The sequence below is a fragment of the Loxodonta africana genome, chromosome 4, assembly GCF_030014295.1.
Source record: "Loxodonta africana isolate mLoxAfr1 chromosome 4, mLoxAfr1.hap2, whole genome shotgun sequence".
Taxonomy (NCBI): domain Eukaryota; kingdom Metazoa; phylum Chordata; class Mammalia; order Proboscidea; family Elephantidae; genus Loxodonta; species Loxodonta africana.
In genome coordinates, this window is record NC_087345.1 from 113,594,542 (window position 1) to 113,617,785 (window position 23,244).

At 36.9% G+C, this 23,244-nt stretch overlaps 1 protein-coding gene across 2 annotated transcripts in view; it reads right to left on the reverse strand.

Annotated features, from left to right (window-relative positions):
- The window catches only part of IRAG2 (inositol 1,4,5-triphosphate receptor associated 2), a 64,050-nt gene that overhangs the window by 18,625 nt on the left and 22,181 nt on the right, over window positions 1-23,244 (reverse strand). The window contains exons 5-15 of one of the 2 annotated variants that reach the window (XM_064284470.1): window positions 18,731-18,777; window positions 18,575-18,639; window positions 18,098-18,205; window positions 15,748-15,818; window positions 12,203-12,260; window positions 10,220-10,283; window positions 10,106-10,133; window positions 9,707-9,847; window positions 7,916-8,050; window positions 3,193-3,340; window positions 1,851-1,894 (exon numbers count right to left, since the gene is read on the reverse strand). In XM_064284470.1, coding sequence (XP_064140540.1) covers window positions 1,851-1,894; window positions 3,193-3,340; window positions 7,916-8,050; window positions 9,707-9,847; window positions 10,106-10,133; window positions 10,220-10,283; window positions 12,203-12,260; window positions 15,748-15,818; window positions 18,098-18,205; window positions 18,575-18,639; window positions 18,731-18,777 — 909 coding nt within the window. Of the gene's footprint in view, window positions 1-1,850; window positions 1,895-3,192; window positions 3,341-7,915; window positions 8,051-9,706; window positions 9,848-10,105; window positions 10,134-10,219; window positions 10,284-12,202; window positions 12,261-15,747; window positions 15,819-18,097; window positions 18,206-18,574; window positions 18,640-18,730; window positions 18,778-23,244 lie in introns of those variants that run through there. The other variant, XM_064284471.1, reaches the window with a different exon arrangement.

Sequence of the window (23,244 nt, forward strand, 5' to 3'; positions counted from 1 at the left end):
AAATTGACTTCTAGAATATTCTACCTTCCCCAACATTGAATTATTGTAATTTTTGCCTATCAAACAAGGAATATATAGTTTCATGTTTTGGTTTGTATTTATTTGACTTTTAGTAACACTGAACATTGTTTTTCTATCTTGAACAACCATGTGTATTTCTACTCCAAGAACTACCTATTTATGTCCTTTGTTCATATTAATTTTGCTCACGATATCTATGGCTGAAAATTTTTTTATTGTTAATGCTGCCAAATCTATTCATTTTTTTTCCTTTGCTATCATTGCTTCTATGCTTAGAAAAGTTTTTCCGAACTCAAAAAAAAAAAAATTTTTTTTTTTAGAGGAGATAAATTATGCACCCATATTCACAGCCTTTCTTTTTTTCATTTTTTTTTTTTTTCCATTTAAGGATGAGTCTGATATTTTAATGCGTGGATGTATTTATAGTTCAGACTTGGGCTTTACACAGAAAAATGTTATGCAGTATTATGTGGTTCTTAAAACTTAAATAAGAACAATTTTGGAATATGAAAAACATTTTAAATGTAGTACATGTACTAATTTAAAGTACTTTTATGGTGAATCTTTTCCTTAAACCACCATCTCTAACTTATTTTCATATGTAATAGAGCATCCTAAATTTCTGACTGGGATCTAAGAAACCTGGGTTCTACCTCTACATGATCATGATTAATCACTTAACTTCTGTGCTTTGCTGCTTCCTCTTCTGTGAAAAAAGAGGGATTTGGATGGAATAAGGAGCCCTGTTTTTACAGTGATTAAAGCACTCAGCTGCTAATCAAAAGGTTGAAGGTTCAAACCCACCAGCGACCGAAAGGGAGGAAGATGCGGCAGTCTGCTTCCATAAAGATTTACAGCTTGGAAACCCTATGGGGCAGTTCTACTCTGTCTTATAGGTCACTATGAGTTGGAATCAACTCGATGGCAGTGGGCTTGGTTTTGGTGCATGGAATGACTGTAAAGTCACTTGCTCAAAAATTCTATAAATCTGTGAAATCCTGATTTTCAAACTGTGGCTAAGATTGCTGGCTGACTTTCAATATCTCATTTTTCCCCTTTTAATTTAGAAACAAACCCTGTGACTTTTAGCTAGGCTCACAGCCTCCAGAATAAAAACTACTCCCAGTCTTACATGGAGCCAAGGAGGAAAAGGGAAACGTTATGTGGGACATCCAGCAAGTCTCTCTAGAAAGAGAGGGAACACCTCTCTTTGCTTCTTTCTTCTTGGAGAGTGGCTGGATGTAACAATATGGACTTAGTGCGGGATCTGAACAAGCATCTTAGACCATGTGGTGGAGGCTAAGAGCTGATGATGGAGTAGGAAGAGAGGAGAAGCCTGGTCCTAAAGGATCTGGTGAAGCTACTCTACCATCTCTGGACTCCTATTTCCAACTTTTGTTTTACATGATAAAGAAACACTATTGTTTCGATGGCTTTCCTGACCCTAGCAGGCAGACTTAATTAGTACAACAATATAGCAGGAAATATAAATGCCTACATATAAATGTAAACACACACACACTTATTACCGTTGAGTTGATTCCAACTCATAGTAATCCTGTAAGACAGAGTAGAACTGCCCCATAGGGTTTCTAAGGAGCAGCTGGTAGATTCAAACTATTGACCTTCTGGTTAGCAGCCAAATGCATAACAACTGCACCATGAGGACTCCACACACACACACACACACACACACACACACACACATAATTAAGATCACTTGTTTTGTGATTTACATTTAAAACCATGTAGCTTCAAATAATATTTAAAAAAAAAAAAGTAAGCATTTGGTAGACATTTGTTAAATGCATTAACAAGGGAATAATTACCTTGGAGTTTAGAGAAGCTGAACGTTTTTTAATTTGGCAGTCATCTGAAGGGAAAAACACATTTAACAAATTACATATGTAATTGATGTTAAAGGAATGGTCTTAATTCTTTAGAAAAAAATGCAATGATCAGAAAAGTCTTATTTAACACCCTAGAGACTACGGAGTAATATCTGCTTATCATTTATTTTGTGATTCATAACAATTACCATCTTAAGTGAAAAACAATACTCTTTGTCACTATAGATGTCAACAACACCTACTTAGCACAGAAAAAACCAAAAACCAAACGTGTTGCTGTCAAGTTGATTCTGACTCATATCCACCCTATAACAGGACAGAGTAGAATTCCCCCATAAGGTTTCCAAAACTGTAAATCTTTACAGAAGCAGACTGCCACATTTTTCTCCTGCAGAGCAGCTGGTGGGTTCAAACTATTGACCTTTTGGTTAGCAGCTGAGGTGCTTCACCACCACGCCACCAGAGTTCCTTTAACCTAGCACATAGTAGGCACTAAATGACATCTGTTGAATTAATGAATCTCAAAATACAGATCAAACGAATATCTTATATGATTACTTTTCTAGAAGAAGGAAGAGTTCATTCTGCCAGAAAAGTTTAAACTGTTTATCTAACATGAAACTATTGTAAGATTTGTATAAACCTTGTGATAAGATATCCATGGCCTCATAATGTTTCCCTATCTATCCAGTTTACTGTGCCAAGGTCATCCCTGCTTTGAGGAATACAAAACCATCATTGATGAGAATGGTTTATTCACGTTATTCTTCCTTACTTTATGTGTGGAGGAAGAACTAATCTTAACATATCCTAAACAGAGAAACACTAGGGTCAACATAGGTCCCTGAGTGGGACAAACAGTTTGCTCTTGGCTACCAGCCAAAAGGTTGGTGGTTCAAACCCACCCAGCGGTGCCATGGAAAAAAGGCCTCATGATCTGCTTCCATAATGATGAAAGCCGAAAAAACTCTATGGATCTCAGTTCTACTCTAACATATGGGGTCACCAGCAGCTTCAACAGACTCAGCAGCAATGGGAGGGTCAACTTAATGGACTGGATTAAATATATTCTCTCATTTCAGCAATCTAAATTGATTTAGTACATTTTTTGGTGTCATTGTCAATAAATCCTTCTTGTCTCCCAACTTGTTTTCTGAAATCTTACTTTTGGTTGTATAAATAATAGGAATGAGTTATTATTCTAACATAACCTTAATCTAAGGGTCTTATATTAAAGATATAATAAGGTTTAAAAAGAGAAAATGAAAGAGGAAAATGTTAGAAAAACCTGATACTGTTATCTTAAACTTTTATCTATTACCTTCATCTCCAAGAGAGTTGAAAGATCTTTCATTCTGCAAAAGCACCTGTTTCAGTTCTTCTAATTCAGCATGCTCTTTGGCATACATTCTCTTCAAGTTTTCTACATGCTGAATCATCACTTCAACTGCTTTACTAACCCGGCTTTCCTAGTGGAGGGGGGGAGAACAAGTTACACTGAAAATACTATTCTCTTTCCTGCCGCATGGACTTGGGGTGTTACCCAGCCTCTAAAAACCGTGTGAGGCATTTTCTTGATATAAATCTCTCTGTCTACACACACACACACGTTTTACTGGTTTTTTCTTCTCTAGAGAACCCAGCCTAAGACAAATACTTTAAGTGTACTCCAATGGAACATCTTAGCATGTGTGAAGCTCAGAGTCAACGAGAACCTGCCCCGCCCAACATACATAGAGCTCCCAATCAGCTGTATTACCAGATGATGGAGGAAAGTCTCTAGCATGAAAGATAGACACCAAAACAAAGAAGCAAGCTGGAAGAAACAGGCTGCAGTAAGAGTAAAACTTCAAGGAGTCTATCACATCTTCAGACAGTTAAGAGTAATTATTGTATCCATGAAATAGGGACAAAGTATTATTAAAAAAAGAACATCTAGAGAACAATAACAACAACAAAAAATAGATTCTGGAAACTTAAAACATAAAAAAGATTCAATAGAAGAGCTTCAAGATGAAGTTGAGGAAATCTCCCTGAAACTAGAGCAAAAAGACTAAGAGGTAGAAAAGAGATGAGAGAGGAGCAGCTCAGGAGATACAATATTCAAATAATGGGAACTTGAGAAAGTACAGAAAATGCAGAAAAATGCTAGAAAATATACAAAAGGATATAAGAAAAATTCCAAACTGAAGGATGTAACTTGCTAGCTTTAAAATGCCTACTCAAGGCCAAAAACAGTGAATGAAAATAAACTCAGAGCAAAGGAGGGTAGTAAGGAAAATAAGTTGTATTAAAAGCTCCTGAGAAGTAAAAAAAGATTATAAACAAAGGTTTAAGAGTCCAGTGGCATCAGACTTCAGTAGCAGTACCAAATGCCAAGTAGAAAAATGACGCATCACAATGAAAAATCTAAGGGAAATGATCTCTAAACCTAGAACCCTTCACAAAGCCAGAATAGCAACTGAGCATGAAGATAAACACATTCTCAGTCATGCAACACCCAAAAAGTTTACCTTCCATATATCCTCTTTTTCTCAGGAAACTGCTAGGTAAAATGCTCCACGAAAATAAAGGAATAAACCAGCAAAAAGGAAGACATGAGATCCAGGAAATGGATCAACTACAGAGAGAAGTGAAAGGAATCCTCATTTGGAAGAGTTCCTGAGACTTACAAGGAGCCCTGGTGGCACAGTGGTTAAGCATTCAGCTGCTAACTTTTTGGTTTGCAATAACAACAACAAGAAGTTCAAATCTACCAGCTGCTCCCTGGAGTCGATTCGACAGCAATGGGTTTTATTCTGTTTTTTTAAGACTCAGGAGGGAAGTAAAGAACAATCAGTCCCAAGCGGAACAGGTGGGAAGTCTCTAGTGTAGCAACATCTCAAAGAAGATGAAGTTGACAGAACACCTATTGAGTTTGAATGTATTGGAAGAACTAGACTCTGGGAGAGTCTGGGAATGAATAGGTGATATTAGGAAACTAAGTAAATAACAATCATGACAAAGAAAAATGATTAATTCCAGGAACATGAACATGAGTCTGTACAAAGAAGGAAAAGTCATAATAGACCACTGTACTGTGTCTGCTATAAGCAACATTTACAGGGTCAAAATAATGTTAACGGAAACCCTGGTGGTGTAGTGGTTAAGTGCTATGGCTGCTAAGCAAAAGGTGAGCAGTTTGAATCTGCCAGGTGCTCCTTGGAAACCGTACAGGGCAGTTCTACTCTGTCGTATAGGGTCGCTATGAGTCTGAATCAACTCGACGGCAGTGGGTTTTGGGTGGGAGTAATGTTAATACAAAATACTTATCTAATATTACTCATTCAGTCACTTACTAACAGATATTTATTGAGCACCTTCTATGTATTAGGCACATTCTAGGCATGGGGAACACAGCAGTGACCCATACAGGCAAATATTTTTCCTTCATGGAGCTTATATTCTAGTGGGAGTAGACAGACAATAAACCAAATATAAGTAAAATATATAGTATGATACAGGTGATAGTGCTATGAAAAAAATAGGAAAAGGCGGAATAAGAAACTCTGGAGTGGGAACGGCTGAAATTGTACATAAGATGGCCAATGAAGGGCTTTCTGTGAAGGTGACACTTGAATAAGACTTGAAGGAAAAGTATTCAAGTCTAAGCAGAGGGAACAGCTAGAGCTTTGGGCCAAAGGTGGCACTGTGCCTAGTGTGTCTGATGAACAGGAAGAATAGCGGTGTGGCTGGAATGGAATAATCCAGGGAGACAGACATGGTAGATAAAGTCTAAGAGGTAAGAGGGCAGAGGAATCATGGCAGTCATTTATTCTAGTCTGGAACACAAGGAAGAGGTTCCGGCTAAACACGAATTTGGGCATCTTCAGCTAACTAGAATCGTATGCAGATAGAGATCAGAGGTACAAGGGTAGAATGCTGGGGCCCCTCCATATTAAGAGATCTGGGGGAGAGGGTTGAACCTGCAAAGGAGCCTGGAAGGAGCTGCCAGTAGTGTACAGAGAAAAACCAGGGAATGTGATGCAGAAGCCAAGTGAAGAGCATGTTTCCAGAAGGAGGAAGAGCTTAGTCATGTCAATGCTGCAGGTAGGTTAAGGAAGATGAGGAGTGAGAAACTGAATTTGGTAACGTGGAGGTTACTGGTGACCTTGATAAAATTAATTTTGTGGAGGCAAAAGGGTAATTAACATGGTTTAGGAGAAAATGGGATGAGATGGATGGAAGACAGTGAGTACAATTCATTTGAAGAGTTTTGCTATAAACAGGAAGAGAGAAGCAGGGTGGTAGCCAGGGGAGAAAAAGTCAACAAAGGTTTTTTTGTTTGTGTTTGTTTTATGTTCCTTTTTGCATCTTAGAAACAGTATATTTGTATACATATGGGAATGATTCAGTAGAGTGGGAAAAATTGAAGGTGGAGGAGAGAAGGGAAAATTGGGGCCCAAATTCCTAAGTTAGAGTGAATTAGAACCTCATATAATGGTGGTATGGCTGGGCTTAGATAGGATTAGGACAACTTACTGTTAGTAACAGGAAGGAAGGGTTCAGGTACTAGCAGGGTCAGCATTTATGACAGTTCTCTTCTGATTGCTTCAATTTTCTCAGTGAGGTAGGAAGCAAGTCATCAGTTGACAGAGAAGACGGGAGAGGAGATGATGGTGGTTTGAGGAGGTGGTGTGAAATTGATATTTAACAAGAGAGGGAGGGTAAATGACGGGAAGCCATCAGGGACCCACTTGAGGTTTATGATGATGAATTTAAAAAGAGCTCAGTCAGCATAGGGGTGTGATTTTGCTTTCCAGCCATTAACTAGGGTTATGTATTTGCCAAAAGAGTAAAATAAAACAAAAGAGAAAGTGTTGAGAGTACATGCAAGGGAACTAAAGCTGTGTTTGACCATGGAATTTAAGCTTGGAAAGGAAAAAAAGAAAGGACAACGATATGATGAGGGACCATTAAAAAGGTATATGGGAGCAGAGAATGATCGAGAATGAAATACTCATCTTTGTATTTGGAAATCAATAGATAATGCCTAATACTGAAAATAAATCACTATGCAGAAATGTGAGCATGTTATTTACAGATATAAATGTAAGTACACACAAAGAAACAATCCAACAAATCGAAAGCATTAAAAACTATTGCTCTGGAGCAGGGGAAATGGGATAATAAGACTTATAAAACTACTTGACTTTTTAAAACTATGTACATTCATAACTTTAATAAAAATAAAAAATTATTATTTAATGAAAGGTGAAAAAAGAGCTAGGATACTAAAAATATATATATGATAAATGTTCAAAGTAAAACCACCACCATAATTAAATGTCGCTTTAAGAGAATATCATATTTAACAAGTTCATTTAGGTATATATTTTAAAAATTCAAGTTTCCACAGATTTGCCCAAGAAGAAATGTTGAAATTTCACCAAGAATGAGTGTGCAAAGATGAATGTACAAAGATATTTATTGTAGCATTGCTTATACTGCCAAAATATCAAGAATATCTTAAAATGATCAATTACAGAGAGTTGGTTAAATAATTTACGATCTAACCTAACCAACAGAATAACATGAAATGATGACATATGTGTATATATTTGTATCATACAGAAAGTTGTCCACGCTACATGTTGAATGAAAAAGAAGTAGACTATAACTTTGTATGGAGAGAGTAGCCACAATGATGAATCTGAATATTATGGCTATAGCGAGGATGACACAGGCCTGGGTAACGTTTCCTTCTGTTGTAGGTAAGGTTGCTATGAGCTGGAGTCAACAGCTGCTATCTATCTATCAACAGAGAGTGTCTAGAAGAATATATAATAAAATTTTTATAATGACTATCACTGGCTAACAAGGGATTTTTCTTTACATTTTTATTTGTATATTCCATTTTCTATCTTTACAACATTAAGCACATATGTCATACAATAATGAAGTGGTTTTTAAAACTTCTTCCTAGAGTTGTAATCTGTAGACTCAGAGAAAACAAATCCTTTTAGTTTGATTTCATTGTAACTAAAGAAACAGAGACAGGTTACCTGATTAATGGCTCCCAACATCTCAGCCCTACTGGCCATCCGTACTGTGCACTGGCTAAGGAATGTTATGCCCTTCTCCAGCTTCTTAATGATTTCCAGGGCCTGGCTGTCATCTTCACATAGAGGGGTTAAAGACTGCATGGAGAATAAAATATTAAAATGTATCTAACCCAAAGAAGTGATTCTAATACTAAGCTATAAATGTGGATGTGTAGTCAAATCTCAATTACCTTAGTGGAGGATAAAAAGCAACAGCAAAGACCAATAATGAATGATATAAAAATATTAATATCTTTACTGGCTATCTAGTAGACTACGCATGTGTTCAAAAAACGTTTTATGTCTATTTCTTGATCCCTTCCTTCTTTACTTCCCAAATTTGCCGCTATCTCTGTGCATTCACATCTTTCCATTAAGGTTAATAGGATGTGATATCATTAAGTGGTGATGGTGAAGAGACTGTGCTTATTAATAAATCGAATGTACTATATGAGGCGCGCAGTTCAAACTTTTGAGAAAAAGAGTGCAAATATACTGGAATTAGACACGCTCTGATTACTACACTGGCTCTTCCATCAATGACAAGGTGCAACTGGGCTGCCTAGGTGGCCCTTCATTGGCTCATGAATGCTCCTTTCAAATCTGTGCCCTTGATCCAAGATTATGGCCTTCCCTGATAGAGGACCTCCCTTCTGATTCAGGTAGAGGCAGAATTAAGAGGACAGCAGATCTGAAGCAGACAAGCCTGGATTCATTTTTGGCATGACCACTCTTTAGCTCTCCACCAGCAAATTTCTAAGACTTACCCAAATCTAAAATGCCATGGATTTTAAAAAAAGGCACCATTAATTTGTGTAAAACAAGAAAGAAAAGGCACTGCCAATAAGCCTGTAAGGCACCATTGATTGTTATTACATCCTAATTCCAGAAATATTAATGATTTGCTATTTCCTCATTTGTCGGATGGAGATGATATTATAGGGGTACTGTGATATTTTTTTTTTGTGATATTAGAGGTAATACATGGCAACTGCTTGTCACATGCAAGGCGCTTAATGAATGGTGGCTACTTCTGAAACAGGCAGATATGTAAGGGTTGCTGCCTGGGAGTTGTTAACCAGTGGGAAGGCCATCGTCAGACACACAGTTTCCTACTGTAGTTTAAATAGCCACTTCCAGCTGGGAAGGGAAGAACAGATGTTAGTTGTTAGCAAAGCCGAATACGGTTTCTCAGTTTTTTTTTTTTTTTTTCATTCAAAGTGAGCTTTCTTACATTTCTAACGCATTTCTATGTTTATGGTAACTTTGCAAGATGGAAGGATAGCAGTAGTTGTTACACTTCCATGGACCCAGTGACACAATCCCCTTGTTCTTCTCGAAGTATCCTAAAGAGAGTTTGCCCACCATCTGAGAAGACTGAAATTAGTCACCATTCTCTTTCTTCAGTTAATCCTAAATGGGGACTTTTGATTCTTTTCGAAGAAGCTTAAAATTGATAGTATCTCCTACTGCCCAGTTTTCTGCATGATTACTGCCTAAAATCTTCTTGAAAACCTAGACAGAAGGCAGATAACTCATGTAATTTACTTTGAAAGGCATTTTTTGTTCAAATTGCTGATACTCTCCTAGTAGCCAATCTTTTACTTTGGCCTGATCCTGGATTCTTACTTCCTATCAATTCACATTTGGGTCAGGCGGGGGTTGGAACTAGTCATACAAGCAAATTTGTGTGTAATTATGAAAACATTATTATCATAGCCATGTAGAGTCCCCAAATGTTCTGATTCTAACCTCTAACAGCTTTAAACAGTTTGTGATTTCCTTCTTCAAATTTTCCTCTGCCAAGTCACGGGACCTCTCTTCGAGCTTCACTCTTTTCTCCAAGGTAAACCAGTCACACTTAAAACCCAAAGATAATCTGAGAAATTCAGCCTGTTGTCAAAAAATAATGTGGGGTGAAGAGAGAAAATTGGATATGGTAAAATATTTCAATTTAATACCAGACTATCCTGAGGCTTTTCTTACCCACCCAGCAACATAATTCTGACTTACATAGGCTTTACCGGCACTCACTCATTGCCCAGCCAGACAGAAGGCCAAATGTATGAGACTGCAAAAGTACGAAGCAACTAAAGAAGGTGGGTCTGCAACACTCTTTTAATAAAGAAAAAAAAAGTGCTTTAAACTCACCTCCACCTCTTTCTCATTAGCAGAAATGCTGAAGGATAAGACACAGAATTTAGTTCAAACATAAACCAACAGTAGAGCACAAAATACTAGTGTGCTATGTGAAGAAAGACTTACTTGTCACTTTGTCTAAAGTTGACCGATTTCACAGTGGTTACAGGAAGAGGAGAAACAGCAGTGTCTATTCAAAGACCATAAAATATTATTTAGTTAAAAAAGGCTTAACATCTAAAGGCACATGAGATTAAATGTTTTATGCCTCATTCCCACTAAACAAAAGCATTTCGTTGAAATATGTCTAAGACCATAGACCAAAACCCACTGCCGTCAAGTAGATTTTGACTCATAGCAATCCTATAGAACAGACTAGAACTGCTCTATAGGGTTTCCAAGGCTGAGGTCTTTATGGAAGCAGGCTGCCACATCTTTCTCCTGCGGATGGCTGGTGGATTTGAACTACGGACCTTCTGGTTATCAGCTGAGCACTTTAACCACCGTACCACCAGGGCTCCGTCTTCTAAGACCAAAGCCAGTTACTAATGTGTTTGCTCATATTTTTTTAACATAATATTTTGCCATGCCATTGGGATCACAATGACATTCAAATCACCCATTCACACATCAACACGTGAATAGTCTCTGCAACCTGAGGGTATCATGGAATCACAGGAGAGCCCAATTTGTTCTCTTTGCATTTCAATGTGTATTTGACTTGATCCAGTGCTAAATTCACACCTTCCTCTGGTACCCTGGCCCTTCTTCAGATCAGGGCTTTAATAGCAGCAGCAGGAGTAGTGGCTGTAGTAGCAATAATAATAATAATAGTAATAATAACACTAGGAACAATAATAAACATGGCATCAATGTTTGTTACAGGTTTAATATATGCCAGTCTCAGGACAAGACTCTTTACACATATTAATGATATTCTTCATGATAACTTTACAAAGAGGACAATATATTAGTTATTAAGAGCACTGGATTTAGAGTTGAAAAAGTTTGGTTTGAATCCTAGTTTTGACCCTTGTGGCTGTGTGACCTTAGACAAGTTATAACTTAATTAAGCCTACAAAATAAGGATGGCATTAATTATTTGCATATAATAGCTAACTTTTATGAGAATGTCTATGCAAGGTACTTTTCTAAGTGCTTCACATATTGATTTATTTGATCTTCACTGCAAACCTTATGTGGTATTAAAAAAAAAAAAAAAGTTGCCATCAAGGTGATTCCGACTCATAGCAACCCTAAAGGACAGAGTAGAACTGTCCCGTAGGGTTTCCAAGGAGAACCTGGTGGATTCAAAGCGCTGACCTTTTGGTTAGCATATGTAGCTCTTAACCATTACACTACCAGGGTTTCCTATGTGGTGTACGTACTGTTATTACCTACATTTCACAGGCTAGAAAACTGAATCACATTTTAACCACCTTGTATAGTGTTTGGGAGGACTATACATAAAAAGAATTTAGCCTAGTACATAGCACATAGAATATTCTCAATAAAGTGTACCTATTTTTTAAGCCACTATTTCCATTTTGCAGATGAGGAAACTAGGGCTCAAGGTTAAGTAACTTTCCAAGATCACACAGCTCATCAGAGACTGATCCAGTCTGGAGTCTGTGTGACTCCAAAGCCTGAATTCTACCCCTATCCCACCCTAATGGAGGTTAGCTGGGGAGGAAAGCAGGTTAGCACTTACTCTTTAAATACTGGTTTATTTACTCTTATGGGATGCTGAAAAACAACTCAAAGTGGAGCTTAAATTTGCTATGAACATTGGCTTAGTTCTTAATTCACAATACAGCACGGCTTATTACAAGTCCTTTGAGGATGATAAGAGGGCAGTAGCCAACACGGAAGACAGAGAAGAGATGACTAGGCAGCAGAATCAAATATTCCTCTGGAGTTTCACAGTCAATCCAATGTAAATGTGGCTTTTTGACAGTGATATAAATGGAATCAAGAGTTAGTCCTATTGGCTGATCTTATCCATAGATGCAGAATTTGTAGGTCCATATCTTTACTCAGAAAGATTTCACCCATAAAAATAACAGAGAACAAAAGTTCACATGAGGGTTGAGAGAGAACATTCCTTACCTCCTGCAGCACATTCTTTTCTATGCTCTTCCATTGTTTCTGGTTCCTCTTTGGCTTCCTAAAATCATAAAGAGATTTTATTGCTGTACATAGTGTAGAAATTCTTCATACTTCCTGTCCTCTCCTAACCTCAATCTAACACAAATATTAGAGAATCTACAGTATTTAAGGAACTGTACTAGGAATTAGGAAGAAAATGAGACCCACCCCACGGGGGTTTCCAATTTATTTGGGATAAGAAAGAACATAAATATATGAAAAGTGGCAAAAATGATTCAAATTACTACAAAGTAGTAAGGATCTACTACCAAATATATGAAATATGATAAATAAGTGCTCTAAAAATGGAGGAGAGAAACACCATAGCTTGAGTAGCATGGAAAGTCTCTACAGACAAGAAACTTGAGTTTGAGCTTGTTAGAGGCGCAGGACTGTATGGATGAAGAGGCAAAGTGTGGTGTCACAGGTGGCTTTCTATATGGGTTTTTGAGGAAATTATGGCAAAAACAGCTGCTAAAATTAGCATATTTTTAATGCAAATAACGTGCACCTTCTACGTTTGTTTGCTAACCACGCCCTCCCCCATAAGGCATTTTCATGTGTTATTTGCATAAAAATTCAGTATGCTATGTTAGGATTTTACTCCGTATGAATACAATTATTTTCATGATTAAAGTTATTCAACATTGCCAAATTAATGGAGAAATTTAGAAAGCTGAAGTTTTCCTACTAAAATATAGAAGTCTAAGAAGGCAAATTTCTTGGTAGAGTCATTGATGCCACATCATGTAATTTTTAGACAAAAATTACAGAGTTTTGATAAGATGTAACGAATGTAATAGTACAGGTAAGCACTGGATCTTTCCCATCAACATTTAAATATTCTCAAGTTTTTGGAATTCTCCCTCTATGCCATGACCTCTTCTACCTGTGGCATTTTCTTCCTCTCCTACCCTGCATAGGACAAGCTTCTGGGGAAGAGTCATCAAATGTCTGCCCTTCCCAATCCCCCATCTCCTGTTCACACTCAATTAACTAGTCTGTCCTTGTACCCAACACTCCAAGGAAACTGCTCTTACCAGGTTATCAGTGAACTCCTTATTACCAAACCCAGTGAACAATTTTGTTTTTATCTTGCTGGACCTTGCAGTAGCATTTTAACTCTCTATAAACTGTTTTTTGAAGATTTTTCTTCCCTTGGTTTACCTCTCCTCATCAGCCCTTCCATCACTCCAACAGCTCCTTCTCAGGCCCCTCTGCCTTTTCATTGTCTTATTAGATGTTGTTCATCAAGATTCCACTGTGCTCAGTGCTCTCTTCCTATCAGCAAGAGTCCTTAGGAAATCTCAACCATTCACTTGGTTCTTTGATAATAAATTTCAAATGCAGGTCTGTATTTAAAAGCCTCGAGGGCGAGTTTATAAACATGGGGATACAGCTATAGACAAATTCTCCTTACATACTATTGGAATCCGGCATCAGTCTGATTTGTCTCAGTTTGTTACCCCACAAATTCTACTCTTCTCCCTCCCCTCATGTTATTCTATTCATTCTGTGGGTTAAGCCATAAACCCAGGTATCTACCCTTTCCCACACCCTGATATGAATCACCATATACTGTGAGTTCTACCCCCCTAAATGTTTCTCAAATTAGTCATCTTCTTTCCTTTCTCTCTTTATATGGCAGGTACTGTGCTAGTTGCCGAGTTCTGGCAGTAAACAAGGCAGAACCAGTCTTTGCTGTCATAGAATTTATAGTTTAGGTGTCAAGGCAAACATTAAACAAGAAAACACGTATGGGGGAACCTTTGGAAAATCCAGTCTTCCAAGCCTCACCTTACTCCCGTGGAGCAGCTGGTGGTTTCGAACTGCTGACCTTTTAGTTAGCAGCTGAGCACTTAATCACTGCGCCACTAGGGCTCCTAATTTTTTACTTACTGACTTAAAAAAAGAAGTGAACAATTATTTTAGAGACTATCAAGAGAAAGGAAGCCCCCAATTTTTGACCAAGAATGTTGCCCAAAATATAACTACATCAAACTAAACAATATTACGATAGGGAACATATGAGATGTTACGGGAATATGTAACAGGGAGGTACAATCTAGTATTGGATCAGGGGAAGACTCCTTATTAAAAAATTAAGTTCTGTAACAGAAAGGCCACTGAATAGACTAAATCTGACATTTTACCATGGTTTAATAGGTTCATCATTATCTAGTCCCTGCCTAATAGTTCTATCTTTTCTACTACTTCTCCACATAAAACACAGCAGCAGCAGCAGCAGCAGGATCTAGCACTTATTTACACCTATTCTAATCTCTTTACATCTATTAATTCCTTTAATTCTCCCAATAATCCATTAGGTAGGAACAGTTACGATCCCCATTTTAGAAAAGAGGAAACTCAGGTATAGATAAAGTCACTTTCCCCAAAACACACAGAGTTTGTAAGTAGTGAAACTAAGATATGAACCATAGATTCTGGCTCCAAGATCCACTCGACCATTATACTGTACTATCTCAAAATATACTGTTTACCCCAACCATGCCAAATTACTTGGCCTTTCCTAAGAGAACTCATGCTGTGCACATATCCTCAGCCTCCACACATGCTGTCCCGCTTGCCTGGAACACCTGTGGTCTAAATTTCTCACATGAGTTTATTTAAGACTCCATTTACCTGGCACCTTCTTCATGATGCCTTCCATGGCCTCCCATACCAAGCATTTTTCTTTTCTATCACTAATTACGCTCTAATTATTGAGTAATTGCCTTTTCTTCACCTGATTAAGATTTAATTTCAAGACAGATATCACTGTTTTATTCAACTTTATTTATTAATGCATTCCTTTATTTAAGCAATCCTCTATTGATAGGTATTTAGCCTGTTTACAGTAGACATCTGATGAAAAAACAGATAAGTGAATGAATGACTAAACAATGTGAAGTCAGGAGATTCTAGCTCTGGCTGTATTGTGTGACCTTAGACAAATGACAAAGACACTATGGCCTCTGCTTCTTCATCTATAAAATACTGATATAATTAGATTCTATTGACCACATAACGTTTTAAAAGGATAAAGTGAGATCATAATTATGAGGGTACTTTGCAAAATTAAAGGAACCCTGGTGGCACAGTGGTTAAAGTGACTAGCAGCTAACCAAAAGGTTGGCAGTTCGAAACCACCAGCGACTCCTCAGGAAAAAGATGTAGCAGTCTGCTTCTGTGGAGACTTAACCCATTGCCATCAAGTCAATTCGGACTCATAGCAACACTACAGGACAGAGTAGAACTGCCCAATAGGGTTTCCAAGGAGTGGATGGCGGATTTGAACTGCCGGCCTTTTGGTTAGCAGCCAAGCTCTTAACCACTGCACCACCAGGGCTCCTCCGTAGAGATTTATAGCCTTGGAAACCCTATGGCGTCACTGCGAATTGAAATCAAATAGAAGGGAGTGTGTTTGCGAACTCTGCAAACTTAATGGGATAGTTCTACCATTTTAATATACTATCACTCTTATTAATGTGAGTATATTTTCTTACCAGATGTAATATGGCTTTGTCCTCACTCATAGAGCCTGGGAGGGGAATATTGTCAGGAGCCGGACTGGTGCCTATGATAAAAATGAAACATACTAACAGTTGGGAGAGCAGCAACAAGTAAAAGAGGAAGAAATAATAAGGATGCCAATACAGGCAGGTCAGTAAGGGCAAAGGTCTTAACATGTGGACAAATTATGTACCGTAAAAATTCAAATGTGCCTGTTGTCTCAGAATCAGGGAGAGACCGGCTTAGGTTCACAAGGAAACTAGGCCATGGCAGATTTCCTAATAGAAATGAACATCTGTATAAATAGCCTTCATAACAATAGGTTTTGTGTTTTTTTAAGCTGACTCTGCTCATTTTATCAAATCCATAACTAGTGTAATAATAGAAACTGGGTGAAGGAAAGATGAACAAGTAGTAGCTTAGTAGCTTTTTATGGCTTGAAAAACAGGTTTCTTAAAAAATTACATATGCAAAGCTGTCAACAAAGTATGATAGTCTTCTAACAACATGGTATCTTTCTAAATAAGATGTCATTAAATTAAGAGAAAAAAATCACTTTTAATTTACATCATTTCTTTTTCTAATCTCCCTTTGTTTTTCTGTATTTTATTTATACTGTGGTGTACTCAATAATTCTTTGCCTCTTCACATGACTCATTGTCCTGAATTAAGTTCAGTGCAGACACAAAGGTCAATAGCTAGATAGATTTTGTTTTTTCCTTTTTAAGAGAAAAATATTTAAAGCATGTGTTATTGTTTTAAAATTTATATAGCAATATGAACAAAATGTTTGTCAGTTTCCTCAGGGATATACACTTTGTCCCCATATAAATTTTATTCTGGTTTTTTTAAAATTTTAAGACAGGTAATAGATTCATATGGTCCATAAATCAAGAAGTACAAAATGTTATACATTAAAAATTTTCCCGCCTATCTCTAATTTCCAGACATCCAGTTTCCCTCCCCTTAGACAATGTTATTAATTTTTGTCTACTCTTACAGAGATAATTTGTGAACACATAAATTTTTCCTATCCTTTTTCACAAATTTTTCCTCGCTTTGCTTTTTTGTTTCTTCAAGGAAATTTCTTTTATAACATTCTAAGTTAAGATTTCCCTTATATGTTTTATGCTTGCATAGTATACCATTGCATGGATACACCAAAATCTATTAACCACATTTCTATTGACAGTTAATTTGTTTCAAATATTTTGCTATTATAAACAAGGTTCCGATGAATAAACTTATACATATATCATTTTTCTATGTGTGTATATGTATCTATAGGATGAATTCCCAGAAATCAAACTGCTGTATCACAGGGAATGGACATTTAAAATTTTGATAGATATTGGCAAATTTCCCCCCATTTTCGTTACAATAATTTACATTGCCTACAGCGAAGTATGAGAATTTCTTTTTCTCCCAACCATACTAAAAGACTATCTTAGTCTATCTGGCAGGTGAAAAATGGTATCTTGTGGTATATTTTTTAGAAAAAAATTTCCTAATTAGGTGTGAAGTGGAGCATAAAGATACTCTTCAATTAACCTGGAGAATGAATTCTATTCTGCAATTTTGCAGCTTCCCTCAGAGCCCTGGTGGTGTAGTGGTTAAGAGCTCAGCTGCTAACCAAAAGGTTGGCAGCTCCAATGCACTAGCCACTCCTTAGAAACCCTACCAAGCAGTTCTACTCTATCCTGTAGGGTTGCAATGAGTCAGAATTGACTCGATGGCAACGGGTTTGGTTTTTGGCTTGATATACAAACGATAGAATAGGTACATTTCCCTTGGCTGATTTTTTTTTTTTTTTTTTTGGGTGGAGGGGTTGGGAATGGAAGCCTATACTTTCCATAGTGTCAACTACAGTGGTGTCTCACTGAGAACGGTCAAGAAAAAAAGTACGTTGTTCCCAGAGTCAAGCAGCAAAAAAGGATCTACAAATCATCTAGTTAATTCTCTTGCTCTGAATGGACTATCCCTAATTGGTTTAGAAGAAACTGACAGATTCTAATTATGTTTTTGAGCATTTACTAAGGTGATTCTGCAGCTGTGCCATATTGGAGACCCAGTTGTGTCAAATCAACCTTCGCCATAATGAAATATTGGGGTCCCGTTAATACATATTGTAACATTTGCTCTATCCAAGCAATTGAAAAAAAAAAGAAAACTGGTAACATCCCCATAAATAAAAGCCATGGTCACCTCTTAGGTTTCTTTTCTCCAGACTATAAAATTATTTTATAACATAATATCATTGAGCTACTGAAGATAGTTACTCTAATAGGTTTCCTTCATGTCTTAAGACTATACTGTACTTGAACCCCTCAACAGCTTGCTTACCTTGAGTCTCTATCATCGTAGAAGCTGCTCTTGTATCTTCCTCTTTCTCACAGAATGATCTACAGGCAGGGTCACCAGAAGACATATTCAAAATTTCTGAGCTAGCATCTATCAACAGGAAGAAACTAATAGTGTGAATATTATACAAAATGAGTATTTGCCTATTTTCATTTGCACACATCTCAATAGGTCACAGAACATCAGGCTTATAGTCATAATACCAATACTCTATGTTTATCAGGATCCCTGGTGGCACATTGGTTAAAGTGCTTGGCTGCTACCCTAAAGGTCTGTGGTTCGAACCCACTAGCCACTCTGTGAGAGAAAGATGTGGCAGTCTGCGTCCGTAAAAGATTTCACTCTTGGAAACCCTACGGAACAGTTCTACTCTGTCCTACTGGGTTGCTATGAGTCAGAATCAACTTGACGACAAGTTTGGTTTGGTTTTATAAAATTGTTTTTCTTTTCCAAACTCACCGCTTGAAGTTACAGTACTATCTGTGGAGGAAGTGTGTCCAGGCAGTGGTAGTGTGGGATATTCTCTGCCAAAAGAGTAGAAGAAATATTTTGGAAGATCAGGTCCAAAAAATTCTCTTAAAAATTAAATGAATATGCATACAAAGTCAGGCAAACCTGGACTGTGGCAGGTTTTCAGAATTCAAGTGTTCAACACCATTCTCCTTAAGGAAAAGAAAAAATGGAGACAAAAAGTTCAACAACTTGACATTTTTTATTCCAGAGAGGTTGTTTCAAGCAAACATTTTCATACAATTTTAAATGAACCCATATTTACTTTGCTCTTTTAGAGAAGATATGGAAATGGGATGGTATAGGGCACATTGATGCACACACTTCCTCAAAGCTGTATTTACCCCCCAAAATCCAATTTTAAGTATATTTATAAGTTTGATATTTAAAGGAAACAAAATCTGATAAATTTTTGGGCAAAACAAATTCTAAACTTAAAGGGCAGTTAGAGTTTCTTTCATGAACTTAAGTCAAGTTTTCTTTAAACAGAACATTCTACATGGGCGTACGACAGCATCTCTATTTATAGAAATATTATTCAACCTAAATCTTCTAACCTGGTGATTTAAATATGGTTTTAGATTCTCTAGCTAAACAAATCATACGTTTTAATCTTAAGCCATATCTCAAAGATCTGAGGGATAAAGCTAAGTCAGCACTCATTATTTGGAGCTCAAAAGGAGCTTAATAAAATTGTGGTCCCAGCCTTCCATGGCAAGTATCTGAAAGTCTCATTTAAACCCTTTAGTCTTGACCAGTAATCCCTAATTTGGTGGGAACTTTAGGACTTTGGGGTTGATTTATTCACTTCTCTTTTAAAACATTCAGCAGGAGCATAGGCTTTTTAACAGTAAGTTTTTCTAAAAAGTTTATTTTCATTATCATTATTATTTAATTTATAAAAATGAAGCAAGTTAAAATTTAATAAATTAAAACTGAAATCATGCTGATGTATCCAAAACCTTCACAGACAAGGCAAGAAAAAGACATTTAAATATTCCATAATCAAACACAGATCTCCATATTAACTGGTATAATCAATAAGTTTCTGTGGAGGGATGCTGTATGCCATACAAAGCATAAAGAATCTATCTAAGAAAATATTTACCGCAGTCATGGGAAGGTAATGGTTTGACAAGAGTTTGCTGAGTTTGTAGTTACCTAGTACAATAATAGCAGCTTACATTTGTGAAACACATTCAAATTTTCAAAAGCCCATTTATATACAATCTCATTTAATTCTCCCAACAACTTTATGCAATGGGTTTTAGCAAGAAAAAAATTAACTTGTTGCAGGTGAGGAAATTGAGGCCAGAGACCTGAAGTAATTTCCCAAGAGCATTCTGAAGGGTGTAGCCAGTCTTCAAACTCAGACTGGAGTGAAAACTGCGTCCCCTTCACTGAAAACATAACTGCCTCAGAGTATACCTTAACTCTAGCCCAGGCTGCTGGAGAGGCAAAGACATCCCAATTGGCTTAGACTAGTAAAAGATGTATACATAAACTTTTAAAATGTTCACCTCAGATGTTCAGAAACATCCACTATCAAACTTACAGAGCAAGAATTTATAGCTAGTCTGCCTATATATCAATTATATTTGTCAGCCTTCTCTCTCTTATTTCATTTGGTCTCTGCTTTAAAAGTCTTTGGGTCATGAGACCAGAAGAACTAGTTGGTGCCCGGCCACAACCGATGACTGCCCTGACAGGGAGCACAACAGAGAACCCCTGAGGGAGCAGGAGATCAGTGGGATGCAGACCCCAAATTCGCATAAAAAGACCAGACTTAATGGTCTGACTGAGACTAGAAGAATCCCGGTAGTCATGGTCCCCAAACCTTCTGTTGGCCCAGGACAGGAACCATTCCCGAAGACAACTCATCAGACATGGAAGGGACTGGACAGTGGGTAGGAGAGAGATGCTGATGAAGAGTGAGCTATTTGTATCAGGTGGACACTTGAGACTGTGGTGGCATCTCCTGTCTGGAGGGGGGTGGGAGGATAGAGAGGGTTGGAAGCTGGCAAAATTGTCAGGAAAGGAGAGACTGGAAGGGCTGACTCATTAGGGGGAGAGCAAGTGGGAGTATGGAGTAAGGTGTATATAAACTTATATGTGACAGACTGACTTCATTTGTAAACTTTCACTTGAAGCTCAAGAAAAATTATAAAAAAAAAAAAGTCTTTGGGTCAGACCTTATTGACTGAAGCCCTTCATAACATCATTTTAAATTAATTCAACAAACTTTCCTCAAAGGCCCACTTTGTACCAGGAACAGTGACAAATGCTGGAGACAAACAGATAAAGCACAGTCCTTGTCCTAGAGGAGCAACCAGGCCAGTCAGGGAGACAAAAATGTCAGTCAAATGCTTTATAATATAGTACTCTGCAAATGAAACTTATGGGCACAGAACAGAGTTAACAAAGTGGGTGATGATGGAATTAAATTCTCAAGATTAATTGTAAAATTTTTTTTTTTTTTTATACCTGGTAGACAGTGAAGAAGAATTCAGGAAGTATGAGTCCATTTTTAGAATCTTTAACTAGGCTATATTGGTAATTAGTATATGCTTATTTAACAACATTGCAATATTTCAATAAGAAATGAATACCCTCAGTTTCATTAAGTATCATAGTTCATAAAAATCAGTAGGAATTGATTGTTTAATAAAACAATATCAGGCCCATTTAACATTCCATAACATAAAAAATCTTTACTATGTGTGGGTTGAAATAACACTTCTTATTGCACTTTAACTACAAAGCTAACTTTGTCAGAAAAGATGTCATCTTGTACCTATCAGGGTCATAGATGCTTGTATTTTAAGAGCTTTGAAAGAGAATGCAGACTTTATTTCCTGTTCCATCAAACCAGTATCCAATATGGGGGAAATGGAAATGCATCATTTCTGCAAACTTTGTAAAAAAAAAAAAAAGTCTAATTATTACTTAAATTCAAAATAATAAATACAGCAAAAATATACTTTGCCTCCACTATACCATAAATGATTTGCAATAATGCTCTGTTTAAGCCCTTCTTTTGTCTTATACCTGATCTGTGAAACATTTTAGTGAAAAATCTTTTGATAAATATAGTTTGTTGATTAAACAAGTAATAATCCTGTGAGTTTGAAGAAATCTCATATATCTTGTAGCCATACATTGCTGCATTTTTCTTAAACAGTTGCAAAGGAACCAATTGATTATTACTCCCAAATCATTAATCTTTATAAATCTGTGATCAGAAAACAAGCCCAATATACATAAAAAAATCTCAATTCTAGATTTTTATAAATTGGATTTTACAATATTTTTCCTGCTTATTACAAGAATAACCAGAGTAAAGAAGGAGATATTTTGTTTTTTACATACAGGATTACAGTTAATGAAAGGTTTTTTCTACTTTTTAGAGATGTAGCCCCTCAGGATGTCTGTGTGAAAGGGAGGCTGGGGGAGTAATTTAGAAAAAAAAAAGCTTTCTATAATTAGGCTCTTTTCTTCCAACCTCAAAAGTCACCCCTATTCAAACCAGCACACCAAACCCACAGAAGAACATAACCTGTACACGCCAACCATGAGACCCTGGCAGATCATGAAAAAGATAATCTACTGGATATATTTTAAAACCAACCAAACGAACCAAAAAACTGATTAAGAGCAAGAAAACAAAAGTTCAGAGAAGAGACTGACTTACTTGTAGAAGATCGCGCAAGTGATTGAGGCTAACATCAGCGAAGAACATACAGCAGGAAGAATTCTCTTCCTGTCCAAGCTATTCAAACATTAACCTGCATAACATTTATATGAAAAGCCATGGTCCAGCCCATTTTCTTTTGACAGTAAGAGCCTAATATAGGGTGGGGTAGCCAACGTACTCAGGGGACAAAGTGAGAGAGATTCTCTCATGGGCTGGGCCAGCAAACACAGGCCACACATACACAGCAGAATTATTTCAAAATTTGGGGAGAAAAATAGGAAGGACAATAAGAAATAACTTTTAAGATATCAGTTAGGGCAATTAGTTGGCCTAGATCATCTCCCCAGGGCTCCTTTGTTTGCTCTTTTAGTTAAAATATAAATTTTACTATAGATTTTATAGTCAGAAACCCTTCCATTAACAAACATTCATGCTACCAATGTAATTTTTACCATTGGATCTACTTTAGGCAATTGATGCTCATCAAAGAAATTAATATGACTTTCTGAGAAATTATTTTTTATTCTATATATCTCAAATAAAGGGATCTATATAGATTCACTTCATTCTAACTTACAAAATCTTGACTCTGTCAGTTTTAATATTCTGAGGAGAGAAACAAAATCAAATATAACTTCAACAGATTACAACAGCTGGAACCTAAATGAAGCCAAAATTTCCTCAAGGAATTTTTTTTTCCTTCAATTTTTAATTAAAAGTATACCACACCCTCATTGTCAGATCTAGAGGCACACCTGCCACTTAGAGGTTTATTTATAATGCAGTTATCAGTCATCTTCTATGTGTTCCTATTTTGCAACTGACAGTGTTATTTACATTCCAAGGTTATTAAGGCTGCACCCATGCACAACCTGAGAGATCAGGACAGAAGACAATGGCCAGAAAATCTTCTGAGACTATTTCA